The sequence below is a fragment of the Dryobates pubescens genome, chromosome 30 (genome assembly GCF_014839835.1).
Source record: "Dryobates pubescens isolate bDryPub1 chromosome 30, bDryPub1.pri, whole genome shotgun sequence".
NCBI classification, from domain to species: Eukaryota; Metazoa; Chordata; class Aves; order Piciformes; family Picidae; genus Dryobates; species Dryobates pubescens.
In genome coordinates this window covers 2,726,452-2,750,553 of record NC_071641.1, presented here as the reverse complement: position 1 = coordinate 2,750,553, position 24,102 = coordinate 2,726,452, and the positions used below count along the sequence as shown (strand labels likewise).

The 24,102-nt window shown below is 38.6% G+C and overlaps 1 protein-coding gene across 2 annotated transcripts in view; it reads left to right on the top strand.

Annotated features, from left to right (window-relative positions):
* CTNNA3 (catenin alpha 3) overlaps positions 1-24,102 on the top strand; it is a 307,748-nt gene that overhangs the window by 10,215 nt on the left and 273,431 nt on the right. For both annotated transcript variants that reach the window (XM_054174672.1, XM_009907134.2), the window contains exons 4-5: positions 2,280-2,446; positions 9,990-10,109. In XM_054174672.1, coding sequence (XP_054030647.1) covers positions 2,280-2,446; positions 9,990-10,109 — 287 coding nt within the window. The remainder of the gene's footprint in view (positions 1-2,279; positions 2,447-9,989; positions 10,110-24,102) is intronic.

Here is a 24,102-nt window from a genome sequence, read left to right as displayed (position 1 = left end):
CTGACTCCATCTTCTCTGCACCCTCCCTTCATGTATTTCAATATATAGAAATAAGATTCCTTGGCGCTTTCTCTTTAGCCTGAACAGTCTCAGCTCTCTCAGCCTTTTCTTGTATGAGAGGCACTCTAGTCCCTTAATCATCTCTGTGACTCAGGAATTTAATCTCTGCACTTCTCCCCCACCAGCATTACTGGGCTCAAATCAGTGCTTTGAAACTTCTGGTACTGAAAACAGCAGTTGTCTGGAGAAGTTTCTGTCTGTTGCAGATGGAGAATTAGAAAACCTTAAAAACTGATAGTAGTAGATATTTAATTTTTATTTCTTGTATTTTTGGTGATGTGTTCAGCTATTATCCTACTAGCTCCTATACAAATGTTCTAATTTATTGTCCTGAGCACAAGAAATTGATATTTCAGTTTTGACTGTTTTGTGATGTAGTAACCAGGTCTCAAATTAGTATGATTTTTATTTATTGATAGAGTTCACTAAACATGTACTTCAAGATACATGATTTGAGCAAAAACTGTAATAGATCCAAGAGAAAACCAGAGAGCACGAGTTTGTGCTTCTGGAAAAAAATTATGCATTTTGGTGAGTTGGAAGTGTTCATTGTTCTGAGAATCAGGCCAGTCCTGTCTTAGGTCTCTGTAATAACTGGTAGGTTTATTTCTGTAGCCTTTGCTTAGTGTCTTTCTCAAAATCAGTTTCTATTATGAGCAGTAAAACTTGTTTTTTCTCCATGAAGTCACATACAGAACAGCCTGGCAAACTCTGGTGCACTTGAATAGTTCTCATTCAGTTCTGACTGAGGAAGCACATCAAAATCTCTATCTATCTAATTACAACAAATCCCTGCTGTTTGCATGTATTGCTATCAACAGGCTTTAATTACTGACTGTATTTTGTACAAACCTTGTTGCCTAGTCTTTGACTTGAGGACTCCAAACACATACAAAGTTCAGGCAACAGAACTTTGCATGATTTCAATTTGACTTTATGACCAGATACTCTGAAGCAGACATGCCAGTAGTGTTCCTGCATGAGGCCTGTCCAGACTTCTTGCCTTTGAGTGAAACTCTACAGTGCTAGGGTACTGTGAAATTTTATTTCAGCAGGCTTAAATTTGTTGGAAAAAAAATGGAACAAAAATTACTTATTTCTATACTATCTCTTTGTAGACAACCTCTGTGATACAAGTGACTGTTCAGAGAAAGGTACCCCATTCTTATAACCAAACAGGTTGCATAATAAAGAAAGGATTTATTTCTGGAGCAATCATATTTTAAAAAATACTGTATTTTTCTTTACTGTTGCATCCAAAATCCAGGACACCTTAAGACAGTTGCCAACAGTAATATGTAATGTTTTAATAGCTACATTTGCTAGTGATGTTCCCTAATTTTAGAGCAGCTGAAACTATTAATCTTTTTGAGTTTTAATCTGTCTTTGGTTTCCAAGCTGATACAGAGAATTTAATGGGTCAGGCATTTATTTTAGCAGTTACTGCTTATGCAACAACAGTTTTCTAGTGCAGCTCTGTGTAGAGTGAGTTCTCTCAGGGTTGTTTTGTCACTAGCAAAGCTCCTCAGGTGATATTAAACTTAGAAGTGCTTTTAGAAATGAGTGTAATGGCTTTCCCCTCTCCCCCCTCCCCCTTTCTTTCCTTTTGTTTTCCAGAGTAGGTGACAGACTACTGAAAGTAAACTTAGATCTTTGTCATTGTTGTCTTTATTGTTCAACTGCATTTGCAAAACCTCATGTTGTAGAGAATTGTTGTCTATTGCCACAGTTACTAGCTCCATTGCATAGGCTTAACATATTTTATGTCAGACTTACAAGTGTATGTGATTTCCATTCCATTAACTTATATTTATAATGAGAAGAACAATATTTGATTCCCTTCTGTGACCAGGAATTATTTAAGAGCAAGGAAAGCAAAGTACATGGTAATACAAAAAGCTGTGACTAGAAAAGTTTAGTACAGTGCCCCTGGCCTCGTTGTGTATAGTTGAGAGTAACTGTGTGATTGCCAAGGGATTTATTTCAGAGTTAAATGATTCAGAAGAACAGAAGGGGAACATCATTCAGAAACATGGAACATTCTGCATGATCTGTAATAACTGACTTTCATATCAAGGCATTAGGGTAGCAAAGCATTGCCCAAAGGTGGTGGTGATATTTGAGGCTTGACAAATATCTGATGAGTTTTAGCTATATTTTGCGCCCCCCTGCCTAGGTGCTGTGAAATAGCCTAAGGGAATTTCTGTCTTCATTTACAGGTCAAGCCTTAAAGGTATCAGCAGAGGCCTTTACAAGTGATCCCTGCTATCTGCCTAAGAGGCAGGCTGTTGTCCAGGCAGCACGGTCTCTACTTGCAGCTGTGACAAGGCTTCTTGTTCTGGCAGACATGGTTGATGTGGCATACTTACTGGAATATCTAAGTGTGGTGAGTAGAATTTGATTTAGACTCCCTTTAGCTACAGAAATTTCTGCTGATGGTTCTTTCTGCTCTGATTTTTTTTTTTTGCCTGGGTATTGCAGATCTCATGGATGTAACCCCTTGGCAGTTGGTAAAAGTGTAGATTCTAGATGAGATTTGTACAGTGTACCAAACCCAGAAAAAGTCTTCTACCTTAGCTCAGCATATTTGATCTGGGGAAGCAGATGGCTGGCTGTACAATTGTATTTTAACTTTTATTCCTTGTTTTCTTACTTGAATTGTGTAGCTCTTTATGCATGAAACCTACTTGACTTCTGTGGCAATACCAAGGAGTAAGTTTTTTGTAACGAATCTTAACAGTGGAATTTTATGTGGGTAATTACAGATGGAAAGTGCTGATTAGGTAAGGATCTGGCTCTGTGTTGAAGTCAGTTTGTGAGAGAGATCAGCTAAAAGGAGAGCGAATATGTGTGAGAGGAACCAGGGGCAACTCCTCAGCTCCAGTTGTTCAACATCAAAGTAGCTTCCTGTCCATATAAACCTGAGTTCAGGTCAGTCATAGTGTGCCATGTGAGCAGGCTTCCTTCTGTTATTTGAACAGTATGATTTTAATCTTGCTGGCATCATGTGTCTGACCACAAAAAAATGTGAAAACGTGTTTATGGAGTTCTTCTCTGTCTGCTTACTCCATTCAGTATGGTGTGTGTCTTCACTAGGGAGTGCAAGAAATTATCCTATTTTTTTTTCCCTTTTTTTCCCCCTAACATATTGAGTAGTATCTCACAGACTGATGAACATTTGGAGTCCTGTTGACATCTTAATGTTTCAGGGCAGAGGTGAATAGTCAGTGCCACCTCTAATAATACCTTGTGACACAAGAGGACCTGTTGACTTAAAAGGCACCATTTTGAAGCAAGCTCAGTTTGGTGAGGGCAAGAGAATGAAAATTTTGCTGCTAATTGGAGTAGGAACAGTATTTTGGAATAAAACAATATGGTGTGGGTTTCATCCCACATTGGCAGTTGTTGGAGATGCAATGCAGGCTAAATGAACACTGCAGAACCTTCTATGTTGTTATACAGGAATGAAATTTGTCAGCTCAGAGAGAAGTGGCCTATGGATTTTGTACTGATTGTGGAAGATGTTCTTAAATCATATTTTCCACTGGTAACCTATTACTTTTTTATGTAGGTATTTTCATAATCCTAGATGCACCCTTCTAAGGTGTTTTCAGTATGTTTTATGTGAGGGAACTAAAAGTGGGTGGTTTTCTTTCCTAGAGCTCAAGTATTTCTAAAAAAGCCTTTGTAATTCACTTCATGAAGAACAATTAACTGAATATCATAAAAGAATGCGTAGAATAATGCAGGAGAGGTTCCAGCACTGGAGAGTGCAATGAAGTTATTTTCTTCTTCCATATTTCAATTTAGTTCTCTTCCAATGAATGATAACTGAATTCTTCAATTAACTGTTAGGATAAATTAGTGTAGCATAATGTTCTCCAAAATGCTTACATAAATCCCTCACCCTGGTTCTTAGAGGGAAACTGTCAAACTTGCCAACAGTGCTGTTGTGGCATCCTTTTATGTTGATATCTAATCAGGAAATCAACTGAGAGATATTTTAACATGCTATTGAACAACCTTCAAATTTGAACAACTTTCGGTCATGACTAGCTGAGCCAGATCTAAATGCGATTACATACTTTAATGAATCTCTGGTTTGCTCTATACAAAATCCTTAACTTTAATTAACTTTAAAACTCCCTTTAGGTATTCAGTTTTTCTTCCACATGGCCTTGCTCCAAAAAGAAACCAGTGTATTCCCACAGTGGCTGCTGTGTAGGAAGTAGACCTTGTCTTTGCTGTATGAGCTTTAATATTCCCAAAGCTTGCAAGTTCATTTGATTTGAAAATCAACTCTCTTTAAAAAGAATTTGAAATTTTTCTTTGAAATTGATCTAAAATTTTGACACTTCAACTTCACCTTCTTCATACTGACATGGATGTTAGAGCTGTTATTAATCATTTAAGAGTTGAGCAGTCTCGTTCCCATTTATTTCCATAAGTCTGAGCTCTATAGTTATTGCCTATTAAAATGAAGAAACTTAAAGGACTGGGCAAAAATTAATTTTAAAAATTAAGAGGAAAAAAAAAAGTAGTAATCATAGAATAAGTTGAAATAATTCTAACATGGGAAGTTTTCTTGTTAGTATGTATAAAGTGGAAGTGGTACAGCGTTGCTAAAGAGCCCTGTAGAGAATTAATCAGATCTCATTCAATGTGGAAGCATTTAATGGGGAGTTACCTATTTATGTATTTAATATTTTTCAAACCCATTTGTCAAAGAGTGCTGAAAGCTCACTCAGTAAAGGTGGTTAGTTCTAACACCATGGCATTCAAAACATTTGAAACCATACTTATTTTTACTGACAGAATACAGCCTGGATCATTAAGCATTAATTTCCTCTGTAATCTGTGAATAAAAATAGCTAGGAGACAATATGAATAGCTGTCATGTAAAGCCTTGTGTAGTGTTGACTGTCACATCTCTCATTCTAAGATGAACCTCAGCTACTTCCTTCCTATTTACACAATCCAGAAGAGTATTGTTTTCTGTACATGTTAATAAAATCTTTATGGAACATGTAATGCTAAGAAGAACAAATGCTTTTATCACAAAAATAATAAAATGTAACTTTTAAACTATGAATAACAGGTGAATCTGTTTGGAAGAACTTGATAAACCTGGCAGGAACTTCACTCCAAACAGCCAAACCCCTACCTTTGCTGACATGAGATTAGTGTTTTTTGAAATGTCAGTAATGAAGTGGAAAGAATTTTGGTTGTTTTATAGATTTTGTTTCTCCACTCAGCAAAGTGTTTCAAATAATGCATATTAGAAGCTAGTAAAAATTCTCAGTGCCTGCTTATATTCTGGCGTAGTGCCCTTCTAGCCTTTTGTGGAATTTCTACCCACCACAGTGGTGCAGTGCAAACATCAAGCTTAATTTAGAACTGACTGAGAAATTGAACTGCCTCACACTGCTAAGAAAGATTTTGCTGAAGGAACTGAATTTATTTATTTATTTATTAAAACAGGGAAGTGTTTAAATGAATAGCTGTCTGTGTGTTAGTTTCCATATTTATTTCAGAGTTAGAAGTCTAATTGTAAAACTGAATTGTGAGAAATGCAGCTAGAAAAGAGCTATCTAATGTATTGCACTCTTTGATTTAGAGCCTCATTCATTAAGGTTAGTGAATTAACAGACTAATGGAATTGCTTGAATGTATTGATCAGAGGAGAACAGCAAGAAGGTAACAAGTTCTGAAAATTTCATTCAAAGAGCATTGGCAGTCTGTCTTTTGCTAATCTGTTTCGGATCATGCTGAGCCAACATGTTTTTTCTGTCTTTTTTCATTTCTTCCCATGCTTGTAAATTTGCAGTTTAAACTTTCATATTCTTTGTGAATGCCTCAGACAGTGTGATCTTTATAAAATGCCTACTTAGAACTATATAAAATTATTGTCAGGATAAAAAAGAAAGAAAGAATTGCTACAGCTAAGCAGCAACTTGTGAACCTGGGCTCTGTGGGCATAGTGCTCTCTTTTCCTTCCTTCCCTGCAGAGTATTCATCAGCATTAAATCTATTTTAAACTGTAGAAAATCTGTATGGTTACATAAAAGAAGAGAGGTAAGTCATCTCAGGTTCACCTGTGATTCAGGTTTAGATGTTTGGCTTGACTCTCATAATTGTACCTAAGCAAGTACCTCAGCAAGTGGTGTGGCATCATGCAGTAAAATGTGAAAAAGCTATTCTGGGGGAAATTCCAGCTGGATGCAAGAGGAAATTTTTCTCTATGAGAACAATTAGTGATTGGAATAATCTTCCAGGGAAAGCGGTGGATTCCCAAGCATTAGACACCTTTGAGATTCATATGGACAAGGTATTGGGTCATCTTGTGTAGACTGTGCTTTTGCCAATAAGGTTTGGAGCAGATGATCCTTGAGGTCCATTCCAACCTGGAATTCTGTGAGTCTTTTCTTGCCAGTCAGAAACATGGCTTTGAAGGACCTTAATTGGCCAGCTTCAGGTGTTACTGTCCAGAATTTCTTTGAAGCGAACAAGCCTGAAGGCTCCCAAACCTCTGCTTTATCACAGCAGAAGAAAATCAAATGGAACGCAGTGGTGTGGTGGGTTGAAATTCCCCCCCCAGCATTAACTTTGCCAGACCAACTCAGTTAGAAAACCACCACAAGTGGCTGTATATCAAAGAGAAACCTACAACTGCTGAGTTAAAAAGGTCTGCAAACAAACCCATTCCTTGCTTTGTGGTGCAGAGCCTTCCCTTCAGTCTTATTTCTAGTTCAGTACCTGTCAGGTGATGCATATCTGCAGTAGACTCTTCAGTGTCATCTTTATGTGTATTGGAAACTTAACTTTGCTGTTACATTGAAGAATTAAGTGTGTGTCAGCTCCCTCAGGAATTCCTGCTCTCAGCAGTTTCCTAGTCTTGATTCTGCTGCAGGCACCCTGTCTGTTGTCCCTCAGTTTCCTGTCTGACATAGTATCCTAGAAGGGTGTCCATGAGCAAAATATTGCTTGGTAGATTTGAGAGAGAATAATTTCTATTTCTTCCAGAGTGTCTGCATGATTTAGAGTACTGTAGGATCAGACCCTCAATCTTGGTGGTGGCAGGGCTCATAAATACACAGCCTTCCTCCCTGTTGCTCAGCCACTGCCTATTTAACAGTCTGGGGTCCCAACAGCAAAGGAAAATAATTTCCATCTACGACACTCTAGTGGGGGGACAAAGAGAAAGCAACAGGAGGGAATTGGTTGCCCTGCTAAAACTCCTGCCTTGGAGGAAGTGAGTTTTGACATCTCCTGAAAACTCTGCATGTGGGAGTGGATCCACAGGCTGGGAAGGGAGGAAATAAACTTTGTCTTAATTCATAACAAACAAAAAAAAGTGTTAAGGAAAAGATTCCAAAAGCTGTGAAAAGCCGCCCAAAACAAGTGCTATCTGTTTGTACCTCTGAAATGATGAGAGAGAATACAAGCAGTAACTTGGCAGTTACACAGACCAGGTGCAAATAGTGGTAAGAGCAAATTTATTTGGACAGTTTGCACAAGCCAGGAATAAAAGTAAGGGAAGTGAAAGAATTAGGACTGACTTTGAATGGAGAAGGCTTTTTTTTTTTCCCCTTTTCTTTTCCTAGTTTGGTTTAATATACATGGTGTGAAAGATTATATACTAGCTTTTAATGAAAAAGAAGTAATTGTTAAGTTGTGATGTAATTTTTGAATGAGGTAAGTTGTAAGTGTAAAGCTTAAGGAGCTTTATGATACAAAGCTGTCTTGTAGCACCGAGGAACATGGAATGCATGAAGTTTCCAGAAGTACCTCTGAGTTTGAGAGATTTCTAATCACCTGTCTGGTGATGAAGTTTGAAAATTATTTTGGAAGACGGGATATTAGAAAAACAGACACTTCTCTTAAGTTCTTATTTGGACTGTGTAAGTGCCTGAATGTTCCAATCAGTGACTAGTACTCCATTGAAGTATATTCCCATTGAACCGGTCAGGAAAAAAGAGCATGGCTAATTTCTTTCTGAGTAGTTATTACTGTGTTTTGCTTCTACAACAAGCTCAAGTTCAAGCCCAAGCAGCTATTTCCTTGGAATTCCATAAAGAATGCCATGGAGTGCAGCTGCAAAGTTGGAATGTAATAATTAAACTCCAGTTTAATAATTACACAGCAACTGCCTTTAATATCATTACTTATTCCATAGATATTCATATTACAAATCAGTTTGCTTGCCACAGCTGAACATAGTAGCAACAGTGACCAGTGACTAAAAGAAAGATGCAGAGCTAAGGTGTAACATGAAGAGACTTTTAAGTCTTTATTAAGTGGGATTAATTAATTTGAACTTAAGAAGTATAAAAATGTTAGTATGATGTCATGTTAAATACAACCACTCTGTTTATGACTCATTCTCTTCTCTTAGAACTCATTGCCTCATTTCTATTACATGTGGCAGAAGGGGAGAAGTTCCAAGGTTCCTGAAAATAGGTAGATGGATAGTGGAGAAAAAACCTCAGAAGGCTCCATCAGGCTTACCATTTCATGCCTAGAGAATTCAGTGAAGTATGCTGAGTGAGAAAGCTTTCTCTTATTTTTTTTTGGTAGCAAACGTTTCAAATGCAAAGAAGAACTCTTCAGTCAATCTCTAGTGGTGCTGCATGGCTTACAGTAAAATAGATTAGAAATAGATGTATATACTGCCTTAACTTGCTTCTTGGTTATAAGAGCAGGGAGACTGAAATAAAGGCTGCAAGCAGGTAAACTAGAAGTGCTAACTTACTTGAAGATTACAGGTGTATCTGTAAATCCTTGCTAAAGAGGAATTGCTAGTGGCTGATCCAACAGCATGCACTGCTTGGGCTTGACCTCAGTCAGATGCCCACAGCACTAGCTGTCAAGTATGCTGTTGGCTCTTTGAAGATGAGTGGAAGGTTTTATTCTTGTACTCCTGTGGTCATTTTTTTCAATTCAGTTCTAGCTGAAGTTCTAACGAAGATAGAGAGAATTGTGTGCAGTAGTTTACTCCTGAAGCACTTGGTTTTCCAGAACTGATTGAAAAGCAGTCCTACTTCTTTTGATCTTTTGCCTCGTTTGCTACCACATGCAAGCTTACAGTAGGGACTTCATTTCCAGGGCCTGTAATTCTAGCATGATAAGGAATATTTTGGATAGATTTAGAAGACATGTAGTTCTTCCTAATTATATCAGTGTAAGTAAATATTTATAGAGTGACTTCTGGTGGGAATCACAGCTGTCACATGCTTTTGAAGTGAAGAATAACAGATGGAGAAATGGAGGTTCAGATTCATCATTTCCTGAAGGTAGCAAGGATGCTGTAGCTCCTGTTCTTCTTTCACATGACCTTGGCCTTTCTCTTACAGTTTCCTACATCTTTCCTTCATCTTTTTGAAAAATACCAGTACTGGTTTTAATAATAGTGTATGCATGAAAGAAGTTTTACATTTAGAAATAAGATTGTGAAGAATTATAATTACCATTGTCTCAGCTTTCATACAGAATGTGAGCACACTGCTCAAGGTGTCTGCTCTTGCAAATTACTCTTAAGTAAATTGACTTGATAAGGAGTACCTCATTATATATGCTAATAGAATGAGGAATTCATGGCCTGTGTAAAGTTGCATATGCTTCTGCTAGCTGAAAAATGAAATCTCTATGAATATGTTCTGTCCTGTAACATGGCATAGAGACAGAACTAACCTCTAGAGATGGTGTTGATTGATAATCTTTTATCTAATGCAAGTCTGACCTATGAAGCTAGATTTTATTTAATTAAACAGGGTGTGTGGAATGTGATTGGAATTCTGTGATTTATTTCAAAACAAAATTGGATATCCAAGAACTGACACAACTTCATATTTAGTAGAGAAAAATCCTAATGCAGCATAAAATACAGCGGTTACGTGAATGATGGTTTTTGTTTCTTTTTGTCACCGCAGTTTCAAAGAACATTTGAATCTTTAAGAAATGTATCCAGTAAATCTGATCTGCAGAAAACCTACCAGAAGTTTCAAAAAGATCTGGAAAATCTTGATTATTTGGCATACAAACGTCAGCAGGTAAGAGCATGGAATCTTGGTAGGAAGACACAGAATGCTGGACAAAAACATGATGGGTGTTAAAAGTGATAGGTTTGATAGCTGTTCTTTGGTCAGGAGGGTTTTATGCTTTGTGGAATGTCATCAAGTAAGGCTTCAGGAGGGTGCCAATTTAATTTACTGCTTATGATGTTGGACTGCTCAGGATTTGATTTCTCAACAGAAAGGCAGGTAGAGCAAGTAAGCCAGACTTAGTAGTCTTAAAATTTGCATTAACACAATTTTTGTTAATTAAATGGCATAAAAGAACTGTTTAGATTTTGTGACTTGAAAAATTGAATCTGCATAAGTTAATGGAAGTAGATACTCACAGAATAAGCCAGGTTGGAAGAGACCTCCAAGATCATCAAGTCCAACTGATCTCCTAACCCTAACTAATCAACTGGACTATGGCACTAAGTATCTCATCCAGTCTTTACTTAAACACCTCCAGGGACTTTGACCCCACCACCTCTCTGGGCAGCCCATTCCAATGGGCAATCGTTCTTTCTGTGAGGAACTTCTTTCTAAGATCAAGCCTAAACTTCCCCCTGCACAGCTTGAGACTCTGTCCTCTTGTTCTGGTGCTAGTTGCCTGGGAGAAGAGACCAACCCCCAACCTGGCTACAACCACCCTTCAGGTAGTTGTAGGCAGCAATAAGGTCTTCCTTGAGCCTCCTCTTCTCCAGGCTAAACACCCGCAGCTCCCTCAGCCACTCCTCATAGGGCTTATGCTTCAGCCCCCATACCAGCTTTGTTACCCTTGGCTGGACATGTTTGAGCAGCTCAACATCTTTCTTGAATTGAGTGGCCCAGAACTGGACACAGGACTCAAGGTGCGGCCTAACCAGTGCTGAGTACAGGGGCAGAATGACTTCCCTGCTCCTGCTGGCCACACTGTTCCTGATACAGGCCAGGATGCCATTGGCCTTCTTGGCCACCTGGGCACACTACCAGCTCGTGTTCAGCCTACTGTCAACCAGTACCCCCAGGTCTCTTTCTGCCTGGCCGCTCTCCAGCCACTCTGACCCCAGCCTGTAGCATTGCATGGGGTTGTTGTGGCTGATGTGTAGAACATGGCATATACATATGTTAAATCCCTTCCCATATGTCCAGCCTGTCAAGGTCTCTCTGCAGAGCTCTCCTGCCCTCTAACAAGAGGCTTCCAAGACCAAGGTGAAATGGAGTTGTTAACATGTATGTTGGACATACTTTATGTAAACTTAGGTACAGGTTCTGCAAAAATGTCAGCTCTCATAATAGGTCTTTGGGGATTTTTTTGTGTACTTGGATAAATAAGATTATGCCTCTGTCAGAGCGTGTTGCTGAAATGTTTGAACATTTCTAAGTAGGGTGGTTTTGGTTTTTGTCTTTCTGAATTCTGTCACTTGGTGTCAGTATTGTCAAAGTCTTCATTTGCTTGAGGGCAGCTCACAATTGTCTATATTGGGTAATTGCTTAGTTAAAAATTAGGAAAGCATTCAGGGACAGATGGTGTCTGAACACATGAATATTTGATTCTTGAGATACGGAGGTCAGGGATCAATTGGCTTCTGTGAGTTTAAGCGTGGTGGTAGCTGTTAGTCTGGTAGCACTGTAGCACAGTTCTTTCTGTCCTTAGACAAGAGGTTGCCAGCAATGAAAAGACAGTGTCTTAACTGGCAACTAATGCAGGTTTATGTTATTTGATCTCATAATTATGACAAACACAAAACCCCATCACATCTGCAGGGCCTTGGAGAATGTTTCTGAGCCAGAGAAGTGCAAGTTCTATAATTACTTTTCGGCTATCATCAAACCATACTTGGAAGTGGCTTTCTCTAGTCTGGATTCTCATTCTTGGCTTTGCAAAATTCCTTGCTGTTCCAAGTGATACATGTGTGGTTCTATAGCAAACTCTGAATATGCTTCAACAAACATACTCCACCTTGAGCAGAACATATTTTCTGCTGTTTCCAGATATTTGCTACCTTTTCCATCTCAATACTTTGCACTTTCAGGTATTTTGGAGAATTTCAGCATCCTTGTTTATTATCAGACATGCATGTATTTCCTCATGCTCATTTCTGTGTTGGCAGAAGCTTTTGCATCTGGTACTAAAGGTGTGCTGGGTGTAAAATCACTTTGTGCTTTCAAACACAAAAGGCAGACTGTTCTCTGTTGTGTGATGTAATCCTTCTAAAATGTTTTGCAGTGCTGCTAAGAAAATAAACTAGATAAGGGCTGAAATTATTAAAAGTAAAACAACCCCCAAACAAAAAACAAAGAATGGAGACTCAGAGATGTTCTCTGTGTCTCAAGGAATTTGAATTGTACCTGATAAGTAATTTATGGTTTTATCAAATAATAGTTTACCTGCTTTTGTTTTTATCTCAATAGAACTTGCTGGAAATATGCAGTGAGGGATTGGAAAAGCTGTCTTTCTATGCATTATAGAAGATGCTTTGAATTATGTCCTATTTTGAAAAGATTAAGATATGGTTTGCTTACTGCACAAGAATCGCAGCCCTGGTTTGGCACTGGTGCTGTTCTGAGTTTGTGACATTTGTATCTGTTTGGAGTGCATGCATTTAATTGATAATAACAACTTCTCTGCTCCCTTACTAAATTAAGGGTATATTCATAGCTCTGCTGGCAAAATGTGGAGTCACTACCATCTGTTTTGAGACAAACAATTGTATGCAATGTGAATATGAATCCATTCATGACTAAGTAACTGTTCTATGTAATCAAAGTAATGAATATTGCTTTTGAATTAAATATGGTTATCTGCTTCTGTCCTTACTTTTTAGATGGGAGACATCAGGTGTAATATAGCAATGTAATTCTTCAGTGGTGAAATTTACAGGATGGGTGGGAAATTAAAACTGTGCTTTTTAAAGGATGACCTATGTTGACTTGGATTTATACAGACCAATATACTATCAGTGACCTAAGTATAAAAGAGGCAAACACGAGAGATAGTGATTTATATTAAGTCATTTTTATCTGGCCATTTTCAGAGTGGGGTAGGATTTGAGTTTTCAGCTAGCCAACAGATTGCCAACAGAAATCTCTCTGTAAAATGGGCACTTGCAAGGAAGACAGAAATAAAGAGCATCTCATATGGAGGAATAACCATGAATGGGATAGATGCAACAGTCTAGGTTATATTGTTTAGCCAAGAGTAAGCATGATTTCAGAAATCATGCCCCTTCTGGAATCCTTTGTGCTAATTTCCATTAATTAGACTTAGCTGTATTGCTAGGGAAGAATTTATCATCAGGAAGCTTTGCGTGAATTAATGTGTATCTAACCACTACACAGCTGTGAGCACCATAAATCTCTCTCCTTTGCATTATGAACTTCAGCAATTATATGCTGTTCTTCTGGAATAGATAATATCATCTATTAGAGAAAAAAGAATATTCTGTGTGGCAAATGGAAAGGAAATGCACTCGATAGGTGAGGCTTAGTTCCTGTGATGATATTTTCCTGTTCTCAGATGCACAGGCAAAGTAAAGTAATGGGAACCTACAAGAAATTGGCAATAGAAAAGCACTGATACAGATGTTAAGAAAATTTCCTGAAATAATAAAACCTCCACTTGTGAACTGAGTGCTGTATTGCTCGTCTCAGAACCAGGCAAGGAGGGTCAAACCCTTCTGTGTTCAAAAAGCCATCAGTCAGATTAAACACAAATTAGGTTTTCTGTGGTTCAAACCACATCTCAGGAAGTTATCATTAACATATCTTGGAGAGTAAAGTAGCTGATAAGTATTTGAAGGAATTTTAGAATCGTAGAATAATTTAGGTCGGAAGAAATGCTTAAGATCATTGAGTCCAACTATTAACCTGACACAAACTATTAACCAAGTCCACCAGTAAACCATGTCCCTAAGCACAGTGTCAGGGAACATGTCCTGAGGAGGTCGTTCATCTTTCATGGCTCTGATTCTGCCTAATAAAAGGGTATTTTATCAATGGAGGTTTACATGATATATATGAGAATCACCATTTAGTTTGTTTTAATCTGTCTTTTCTTCATGTCAAGGTATAGCTAATTATCCCAAAGCAATCTTAAATTAAACTGAAAACAACAGGATTAGTTATTTGATAAGGGAAGTTTCTGTGATTCTTGCAATCTAGTCTCTGTGTGTAAACAAAACCTGTTCTTTTATGTTCTGATAAATATTATTTTAAAAGAAAAAAATACAGTAAAATAGTAAATAAAATTAAAGACATTAAATAGAGTTGAAGTAGAAATGATTGAGACAAGCAGGAAAGGAGTATTTTGACAGATGTGGTACATTTAGCATAACCCTTGTCTCTATAATTCAAAATACGGTTTTCTTTTCTGCTTCTTGTTGTTTTAAAGCTTCACTGTATCTGCTCTGCTAGTTTTTAGAAAACAGTGGTGTTGCACACATCAATGAAACTGTGATCTTCCTGACCTCCATTCTAGTCTGCTTCCCTATTGACACATTGTGTTTGTTAGATTCTGAATACTGGAAATGTATCATGAAATCATCAATAATTTCTTCCAGGAAATAAAAGTGCTAAATCTTTCTCCATAGACCTAATGTGACTGTATTTAGGCTGGGCAGTTTTGAACCTGGAGCTCTGCCAGAAGAAAAAGTCCCAGCAGTCAGAAGTTTTCTTCCTTCTCATTGGAACTGTATCATCTTTTATCATATGATTAGATAAGGACCTTGAGGTAAAGATCCTGGCATACCTGGGGTATCACACAATGTTAAAAGCATCCAGTGCCAAAAATTGTGCTGCTTAAAAGAGGCAGTGCATTTGTTAAAAGTTACAAATGTAGCTAGGTGCATTTGTTTGCCAGGAACGGCATTCTACCTTTATTTTGCACTCAGGTGACGTTCATGGCTGCCTGTTGGTACATTACTGTTAGACTACTGTTTTGCTTTAATGCGGGTGAACTGTATTCAACATCTCCGAGCTGTCAACTTCCTCTCAAAGTGCTCCAAATACTAAGACTATATATGAGATTTCTGTAAATTAACAAGTAAGGGAGTCAAAATACATATTAATCCCATAAATTCGTGTTGAGAAATTAGTGTTGTTTCAAGGAGAGGCCAGCCTGGTGCAGAATCTTCTTACTAAGAATTTGTCCTCACCTCACCTGAGAGAAGTGGTTCAGTGAAGTTCAGTCTGAGCAGAGCTGACATGCATTTACAGGGTCAGAGAGAGCATAAAGCATACAGTCTGAGCCACTAGTTTTGTTTTTGTCATGGTTTTCGATGTTTGGGTGTTTTTTAAATATGAGGAAAATCTGTTGTTCAGATCATAGAATCAGTAAGGTTGGAAGAGACCTCAAAGATCATCAAGTCCAACCTGTCACCACAGACCTCATGACTACTAAACCATGGCACCAAGTACCATGTCCAATCCCCTCTGGAACACCTCCAGGGATGGTGACTCCACTACCTCCCTGGGCAGCCCATTCCAATGGCTAACAACTCTCTCTGTGAAGAACTTTCTCCTCACCTCCAGCCTAAACTTCCCCTGGTGCAGTTTCAGACTGTGTCCTCTTGATACTGAAATAATGCAAGTTAGAAGTGCAGTAACAGTTTGGAATGTAGATTCCTGATTAGGAAAAACTGTCTTATGAATTACATTATGCCATGGTGAATATGACAGGAGTGGTTCTTGGTAAAAGACTATTTGTAGGGAATATTACATTGTATTGATCCAAGCCTAGCAGATGCGCTGGTTTCTCACAGAAAATAAGTTATCTCATAAAATGTTTCTCTACCTTTGCACTTAATAGAAGTCAGATTAGGTGAAATTCAAAGTTTTGTGAAATGACTGAGCTGTAAGTGGGAAATAGTTTGAAAACAGGATGCTTGGGAAGGATGGACAAATCCTGCAGGAGGAACACTGTTCCTGAAGTGCTTGCTCCAGCAACCCTTAGCACACAACACCAAGAGCAGACTCTACCAGGAACAGCTGAATGGTCTTGCTGTGTTTTTCCCGGGCTGAGCTTGTGTTGCTGTTACTGTGCCCATAGTAGTTGTATATACTTCAGTAGATAGAACATTCACATAGGAAATAAAAACCTTTGGCTTAGTGCACTCCTTGAAGCTGAGAGAGTTAATGTAGGATGTAGACTACTTTCCCCTCCGCCATGTGAATAGTCCTAACTGTGTGGCCACAGGTGAGGAGGTAAAGGCAGGCATTTTTCTATCTCCTGTGAAACTCAAGTTCTGTAAGCTCTGTTCATGAGGTTTCTTTTACTGGAATAGAAAGTACTGTACCACTTCTGGATTCCAGCTCTTTGGGGATGCTGCTAAGCCAGAACAATACCACACAGGGCTGAAACAAAACCCTAAGGATAGAAATCAATGTTGCATACACTGTTGGATTACTTTTTAGTCTTGTCTTTAATCTTATGTGGTAGTTTGTGACATTACAGAGTTGGGCTCTTAGTCCTCCTTTCTGTATTATCTCCCCAACACCTACTGCTTCCCCACCACGTACTCCACGTAAGTCTGCATTCTGTACTTTGCATTTCCAGACTCACTCTAGTCATTCAGTACTTAAATTTTGTATCCAGTTAGTGCATCAATTTTTGTTCAATCTGTCTCCTTTCTCCCCCAAGCCTTTCTGTCATCTGTCATCCACACCTCATTTCTGTTTGTTCATTCTGAAAGTATTGACTCATTCTCTGTGCTCAGAGGAAGATGTTTATCTCCTTAGATTCCTATAAACCCAGCAATCCTACTCTCACATGTACCATTTCCTTTGACTCTCACCTGCCCAAGCACAAACCATACAGGACTGCTGAGTTTGTATGTGTCCATGCAGGCTCTGAGGGATTACCCTTAAGAACTAGAGCTTGTGTATGTGTGGGCCGATAGGTCACAGTTATTTTGTGTATGGGGAAAGGAGGGCAAAGGATGGGTCATGACAGAGGTCACTGCCCTGACCAAGTCTTGGCCTTCCTGATCTGAATTCATCCTTCCTTCTGGAACTCCAGATCCTTGTCCCAGTCCACCCAATCTGATTGTCTGCAATACCTAGCCCTGTCATCACTGTGATTTTTTTCTTTTTTTTTAAATCAGGGATTTGGGAGAGCACAGTTAGACCTTCCTCTTGCTTGATGGGGCTTATAAAGCTTCAGTATTTTCCTTTCTTTGTTACCTAACTTTACAGAAAACGTGTCTGTATCGTAAGATCAGCACAGTTTAAGAGTGCTGGTTCCTTTTCAGTATAAACCTTATTGCTTGGGTCACCTCCTTCAAGTCTGCCTTCCTGCAAACCCGTGGCTTTATAGATGGTCATGATGGAACAAAACCTTCTTTGTAGGTGAGATTTTGATGGTTTTAACAATGTTTTTATAAGTAACAATAAACTCTGCTGGCAGTGGAACAGCAAATGCTTTCCTTTGCCAATATAAACCTAGGTTTATTTCCTTGAGTATGAAAGAATTTTTTTTCCCTGGAGGAATTTAACCATGGGTCTAACTTTACAATGTAAGGTTAAGTGATAACAGGAAGTAAAGTCTTACTTCAGTCAAGCTTGACATATGCAACAACAATTATATTTCACCTGTAACTTGGTTGGTTAGCAGTGGGAGAAAAATTATCCACCTCTTGGATTTGTAGAATTACAAACTGTACTGCAGGACAATTTTATATAGTTAGTTATTTTGGCTAGATCATAAAGGGTAGCCAAAAAAATGGGCACATTTTATTCTATAAACTTAGGAAGTTAGATTATCTGCACTCAAGAAATTCAGTTCTAGATTCAGTAAGTTGTGAAAGGGATTAACAGATCACGTGGTCACGGAGTACAGTTTAGTTCTTTCCCTGAAGAATACTTCTGAAGGTTAAGATCTCCTAATTATGGTGCCCTATTTCATTCTAGGGACCTGGGAAAGATGTCTCTAAGCAGTTCCTGCAGATGGTATGTCTGAAGTGCAGAGTTATTCTACTAAAAAGAGAAATTTAGTTTGCACTTGGAACATGATTCAGATGGGGAATGAGATCTAGAAGAACAGCTGTTATGGATTTGAATGGTCTGATTAGCAGCGCAGAGGCTGGTCTTACATGATCTTGTCATTGTCTAGTAATGTGCACTGAGTATAGGCTGAATATATAAAGTATAGTTCAGACATTCAGAAAAGTACTTCAGACTGTACTGTAGTACAATCAGTATTAAATCTGGCTTGGAACAGTGAATTTAGGCACAATCAGTTCAGAAAAGAGTTCAGACTAAAGCAGGTATTGCAAGTTGAGATTAAAAAAAATGGAGAAATTGGGTGTTTGAGCATAATCATGATTCACTTTAGCATATGATGTCTAATTATTGCATTTAAGCTTTAAAATGGTTTTCCAGATCTTTCCATATGTTGCTCTATTGAGAAGATGCTAACCCTGAAAATACAGTGTTGAGAGAGAGAAAGAATTCTATTTACACAGCAACCATTTCACTGTCGGACTCTGTCCACAGAATATTTTCTCTACATGTATGGGTATTGCAGCGTTGTGGCATGGCTTGTAGTAACATTTACAATTATTAGAGCTATAAATGAGTGTCATGGCTATGTTTGTTGGTGGATATCACTGATACTCTGCATCTCTTCTGTAATTAAGAAAATTCTGCTGAATTTCCTATATGCAGAAACCTCATTGTGATGTAGCTTAGTACCTAGTTGTACTCCAAAATCCTGCAGTTTCTAACTGTTCACATGCAAACCACTGCAGGAAGTGGTTAAGGGAACGTATGAGGCAGAAGTCTTTGGAAACATCAGTAAATGTTTTGAGTACTAACTTGCTGTTTTGTTCAGTTATTGGTTCTCTTTAATGACTGGTAGAGATGCTATGTTTCTAGCAAGGAGGGACACAAGAGAGGTGTCTTCTGTAAATGTCTTCATGCATTCAGAGAACTAAGCTAGTGTTAAGTCAGTGTTAGCTTGAGTGCCTTGAGCAAAAATTGCAGTATTTCTTCTGCTAAATTAGTAGAGGTCAAGAAATCATTTCAGCATCTGAATAGTGCCCAGCACTATATTTTAACTTCCTTAACTTCCATATTGATCATTAGTTCATAAACAAATAACATATTTGCCAGAAATGAGCTGCTTACCATGTCTCTGGGTAAGATTCCTGGCAAAAATTGTTTTCACTAATGTTGGTTTTAAACACAAGTGAAATGATAGAGAGTTCTGATACGCTTGAGCCTTTGCCTCTTAACTCAGTGGGAAATATCTGTTAGAGAAGTCAAGAGGATTTTATCACAGAAAGGGTGGATATATTACTATAGCATGCACAGAATTGAGCTGAGGAGGTCAGAGAAAGGAGTTAGGTAATTGAAAGCATGCTAAAAGTTCTTGATCCTGGCCTTGCCCACTTTCTTGGCTTGCTGGAAATGAAATGGGAAGGCTTTTATGTTGCCCTGGAAAATGATTCTTTGGAATTGCAAATAGCTAGCTCTTAAGAATCCTGAAAAGGTTAGAACAAATGAAGATCAATTTAAAGAAATGTGTGTATCTCTGCCTGCACATAGCAGGACTCTTGTCTAATCTTTTCTCACCACTATTGTCAGCAGTAAGGATAGTCTAGAAAGGAAATGTATTCTCTGTCTTTAATACTTTTAGGGAGAAATGACAGATGCTTCTGACATAGTTGTGAAATGAAAACAGTTGTCAGGGGAAGGATGGAATAATGCAATTATGAAAATAAAATATGAACAGAAATAATGTAAAAAAATATTTGAGCATTATTGGAGTCCTCCAAAAAGATACAGGAGAGAAATATTTTAAGAAAAGTCAGAATAATTTCAGTGCATTTTCTCTTTCTCCATTCTTCACTGCTTTTAGTAGTCTCAGTAAGACAGCTCTTAATACCTTTGTCTGTAAGTAGAGATTAACCTATCATACAGGCACCTTGCAAGGAGTGTTATTAGGAATGAGATTTAAAAAATATTATTAGAGGTGACACATTTGAGTATTTATGCAGGGAGCTGTCACCTGTCCACTGAGTGCTGGTACCCTTCCCTCTAGAAACCAGTAGAATGGTAGGGGTTGGAAGGGACCACTGGAGTTCATCTAGTCCAAAGTCCAATAGCCATGGAGAAAGCAGAACTGAAGGTATCGGCCACCTACATACATGGCAGTGCATGGGGTAAGCAAGTCAGCCATAGGTACAATGGTACAGAGACCTGCAGGGCTGCTGTTCATAGGGCTGTTTCTGCCAGTCTTACTCTTGCTGTCGTAGCCCCAGAGTTTATGGATCTCTGCTCAGCGCAAATTCAGTGTGGAATGAGGCCATGTTGAAGTGGCATGGGAACTAGACAAGGAAACAGAAATGTGTCTGTTTAGTCTCCAGCTAGTCATCTGACTAATATAGAGATCAACCCACCTATCTATTAGAAAAGAAATACTAAAGCCTGAAAGCAGTATTTTTCAGATGGGCAGCAATGTACGTGGCAGCCAGGAAAGGAAAATGTGTTTAATTTGGTTAAGTACTTGTTATCTTTCCTGCCATTCATTCACAATCACCATTGTTCAGGTGATTTGTGACAAAGAGCTCTTTGTGCTGTTCATTCGTAATCCAAATCAGTTATGAAGCTATATCTGAAGCATGCTATGAGCTACACACAATATTCTGCTATAGTAAATACCCTAAAATCCCAATCACCCAGCTCTGACTGACACAGTCCTATTCAGATGCCAGAGACAGGATGCTTGACTAAGTATAAATTTAATCTGATCCATGTAAGTGTGGGTTTTTTCCCTCCTTCTTTATGGATATTGCTTTGTGCATGTGTCCTTTGAAATTGTTCTGCTGACATCTTGGGGTTTTTTTTTCAGCCTTCTCTTAGTCGGTTTGGCAGATGTAGGAAATGTACAAATGTGACTGTGTGGGCTTGGAAAGCTGCTCTGAGGATGGAACTGAACCATATCTTGTGCAGTATAGAAACAGTAAGGCACATCTTACACTACAAAACACCCTTCTCTGATGGATTCCAGTGAACTGATGTAAACAAGGCTCCAGGTTACTTCAGCACATTTGGGGTTCTAGTGCTTTAAATGGGAAGGGTAGACTTAGAGGACATAATAAAATGTGTGGTCCTAGTAAAAGAATCCAGTTTGATTTAGAGCTTCCCTCAGTATTGTTACAGTTTATGTTATAGCTCAGCAGAGGCAGTGCTTGCCCTGTGAGAATTGTTCTGTAAAATTTTCTGGCACAGACAAGATTTATTTAGTTAGAAAATCAAGATTAAAAGCTGAAGCATGTCAATTATTTAAATACTAAGAAAGCATACTTGACTTATAGCAAGATCTGCTTAATCCTCTTTTTTAGGAGGAAATAATGCTAATAAAATATAACTAGCTAAATGTTACTTAAGTTTTAAACTGGACATTTTACTCTGTTCACACATACTATAAGAAGGGTTTATGAACTTTTACATAAAGACTTTGTACTCTTGTGTAATGATTTTGCTACGGTATTGTATGTCACAAAAATGTCACAAGGATTTGTTTATGACTGCCAGCACCTCTGCTTTCTTAGAATCACAGAATAATTCAGACTGAAAGAGACTTCATGAGGGCCCTAGTACAAGCTCCTGATCAAATCAGAGTCAGCTTAGGGGTCAGTTTAGGTTGCTCAGGGCACTTGCATCTTGCAAACCTCAGGACTGAGACTGCACAGCCTCTCCAGGCAACCTTCTTCACTGTTGGAGTGTCACCCTGGGGGAAAAAAATGCTTACATGTAACTGGACCTTTCTTTTTTTTCAATGAATACCTGTCCCTCATCATCCCACCATGCACTGCTGTGCAGATTTGACTCTCTCTCTTATTGGTGACTTCCTTACAGGTGCTGGAGAGGCTGCCATTAGGTGTGCCCAGAGCTGTATCCACCCCAGGCTGAGCAAGCCCTGTTCTATCAGCCACTCTGGCAATTTGGTGGTCCTCCACTTACATCACCACAGCTTACCAATGCCTTTCCTGCATCAGAGGGCCCAAAACTCGACACGGTTTTCTAGATGTGGTTTAACAAGCCCCCAGTGAGAAGGAATGCTCACTTCTTGGCTATGATTTTGTTCATACAGTCCAGGATACATCTGATCCCTCAGCTTTTTCAGTGTTGTCCCAAGAATGACTTTGCCACTATACCTGCAAGCTCCTGTCTTGGTTGCCATTACTAGTGTCAGTGAAGTACACGTTCAAAGGCTCATGAACTTACTGTCTGTTGGATAAATTTAAATAGAATACATGCAGAGACCATAGAAGTTGTATTCTACACATAGAGCAGGATGTCTGCTGCTTATGGTTCAGGTGTTTAGTTAAAGACAGTGGCATAAAGCTGTTTTCTCTATTCCTTTACATGTTAAGAAACTTTTTCCTCCAGTCTTGTACATTGCTTCCTTTAGGAACTTGCAGCAGTGGTGGACCAAATGACATAAAATTCAGTAGGCTGGTAGAATCAGTGGTCAGTCCAACATGTCTTAAGTGAAGGAGGATATAATCTTACTTGACTATTACTTTGTACTTGTCTCAGAAAAAGAATTATTTTCCAATATGTTTAGTCCTTTGTATTTTATTTTTTTTGAGCAAGGGTTTGGTTTCAAAAGCCAAGGAAGGAAATGCTTGCTTGGCTGGAAAGAAATGCCATCGCCTGGCTTATGTTTTATAACTCAGAAGAAGAATTCTACATAAACAAATGAGTAATGCTGGCTTTTCATTGCAGTGTGGCTGGGAACCGCTAGACAGAAACACCTGACACTGACAGTGGTGACTCCTCTGTATTGTTCCTTCTGTAACATACTGGGATATCATGACAACAGTGAATGTAATCAAGGTACAATGAGAAGGGGAAAAGCCAGGCTACCTAACAACAGATTTATGTGGTGGTTTCCTCATCTCTCTGGGAAGAGTTTGTTTCCCTGACAATATGTAATTGTCTGGGCATCTTTCAGGAGTCCTGGCTACTCCTGAGGGGCCAGCTAATTTTATGGATCTTTTTGAAACTTTGGTTTTGATACTTTCTCCTTATTGCTGTTCTTAGTTTCATGTTAGCTCCTTGGGAGCATTGTATTGTGCCTCAGCAGAGGGGCAGCCTAGGCACAGTTTGAAATATCCACATGTTCTAACATTCAAACAGTGTGTCACCCCTTCTTGCAGAAGAATTACTGCTAGAGAAGTTTTTACCAGGTGTCCTAGTTTAATACCTGTACTCCTTTGCTGCAAAAAATTATCTGTGTAGATGTTTGCTTGGAAGAACTGTAGAACTCAGAACTCTGTGTTAGACCTAATCATAATGTACCTTGTGAAAATAATGGAGTTTTCACATGACAGAATTTCTGCTACCTCCTCTGTTAAATCTTTATGTAGATATGGGGAGAGAGTTGGAAAAGTTTGTGAATTGGCAGGTTTTACTTGTACATTGTAATTCATTTTGACATTGATGAGAATGTCTGTGTGGCACAGAGGAGAAGTTATTTTCATAATAGAAAATATAAAATTGTATTTTCATATCATGTCCATTCAGCAGAATCCTCTCGTGACAGAACGAGACAAATGCAGCTGCTGTGCACTAATAACAGAAGAACAGTGACAGTATCTCCCTGCTACAGAGAAGAATTTTTTTTTAATACCATTTTTACAGAGGGAAAAATTAGAAATGTTAGGTAAAAGTACTTTCTGAACAGGACTTTGGAACCGCCTTAGTCATCATCACACCTATTTTCCATAAGCTCTTTACTCTGTGAGCTGGACAGTGGCTTATTAAAATGATGTGGTTGAGTACATTTTTATAATTCTGTGTTTCTGTGAATATATGTAAGAGACAGATGGTGTAGATATGCAGACACTGTCAGCTCTTGCTTTTAACACAGAGACAACGAATGAGACGTGTTCCTTTTCTGTTCCATCTTTGACACTGTCATATGCATTAGCTATTAGTCTTATTTATAGGACTAGAGAATCACAGAATGCACTGGTTTGCAAGAGACCTCTACAGATCA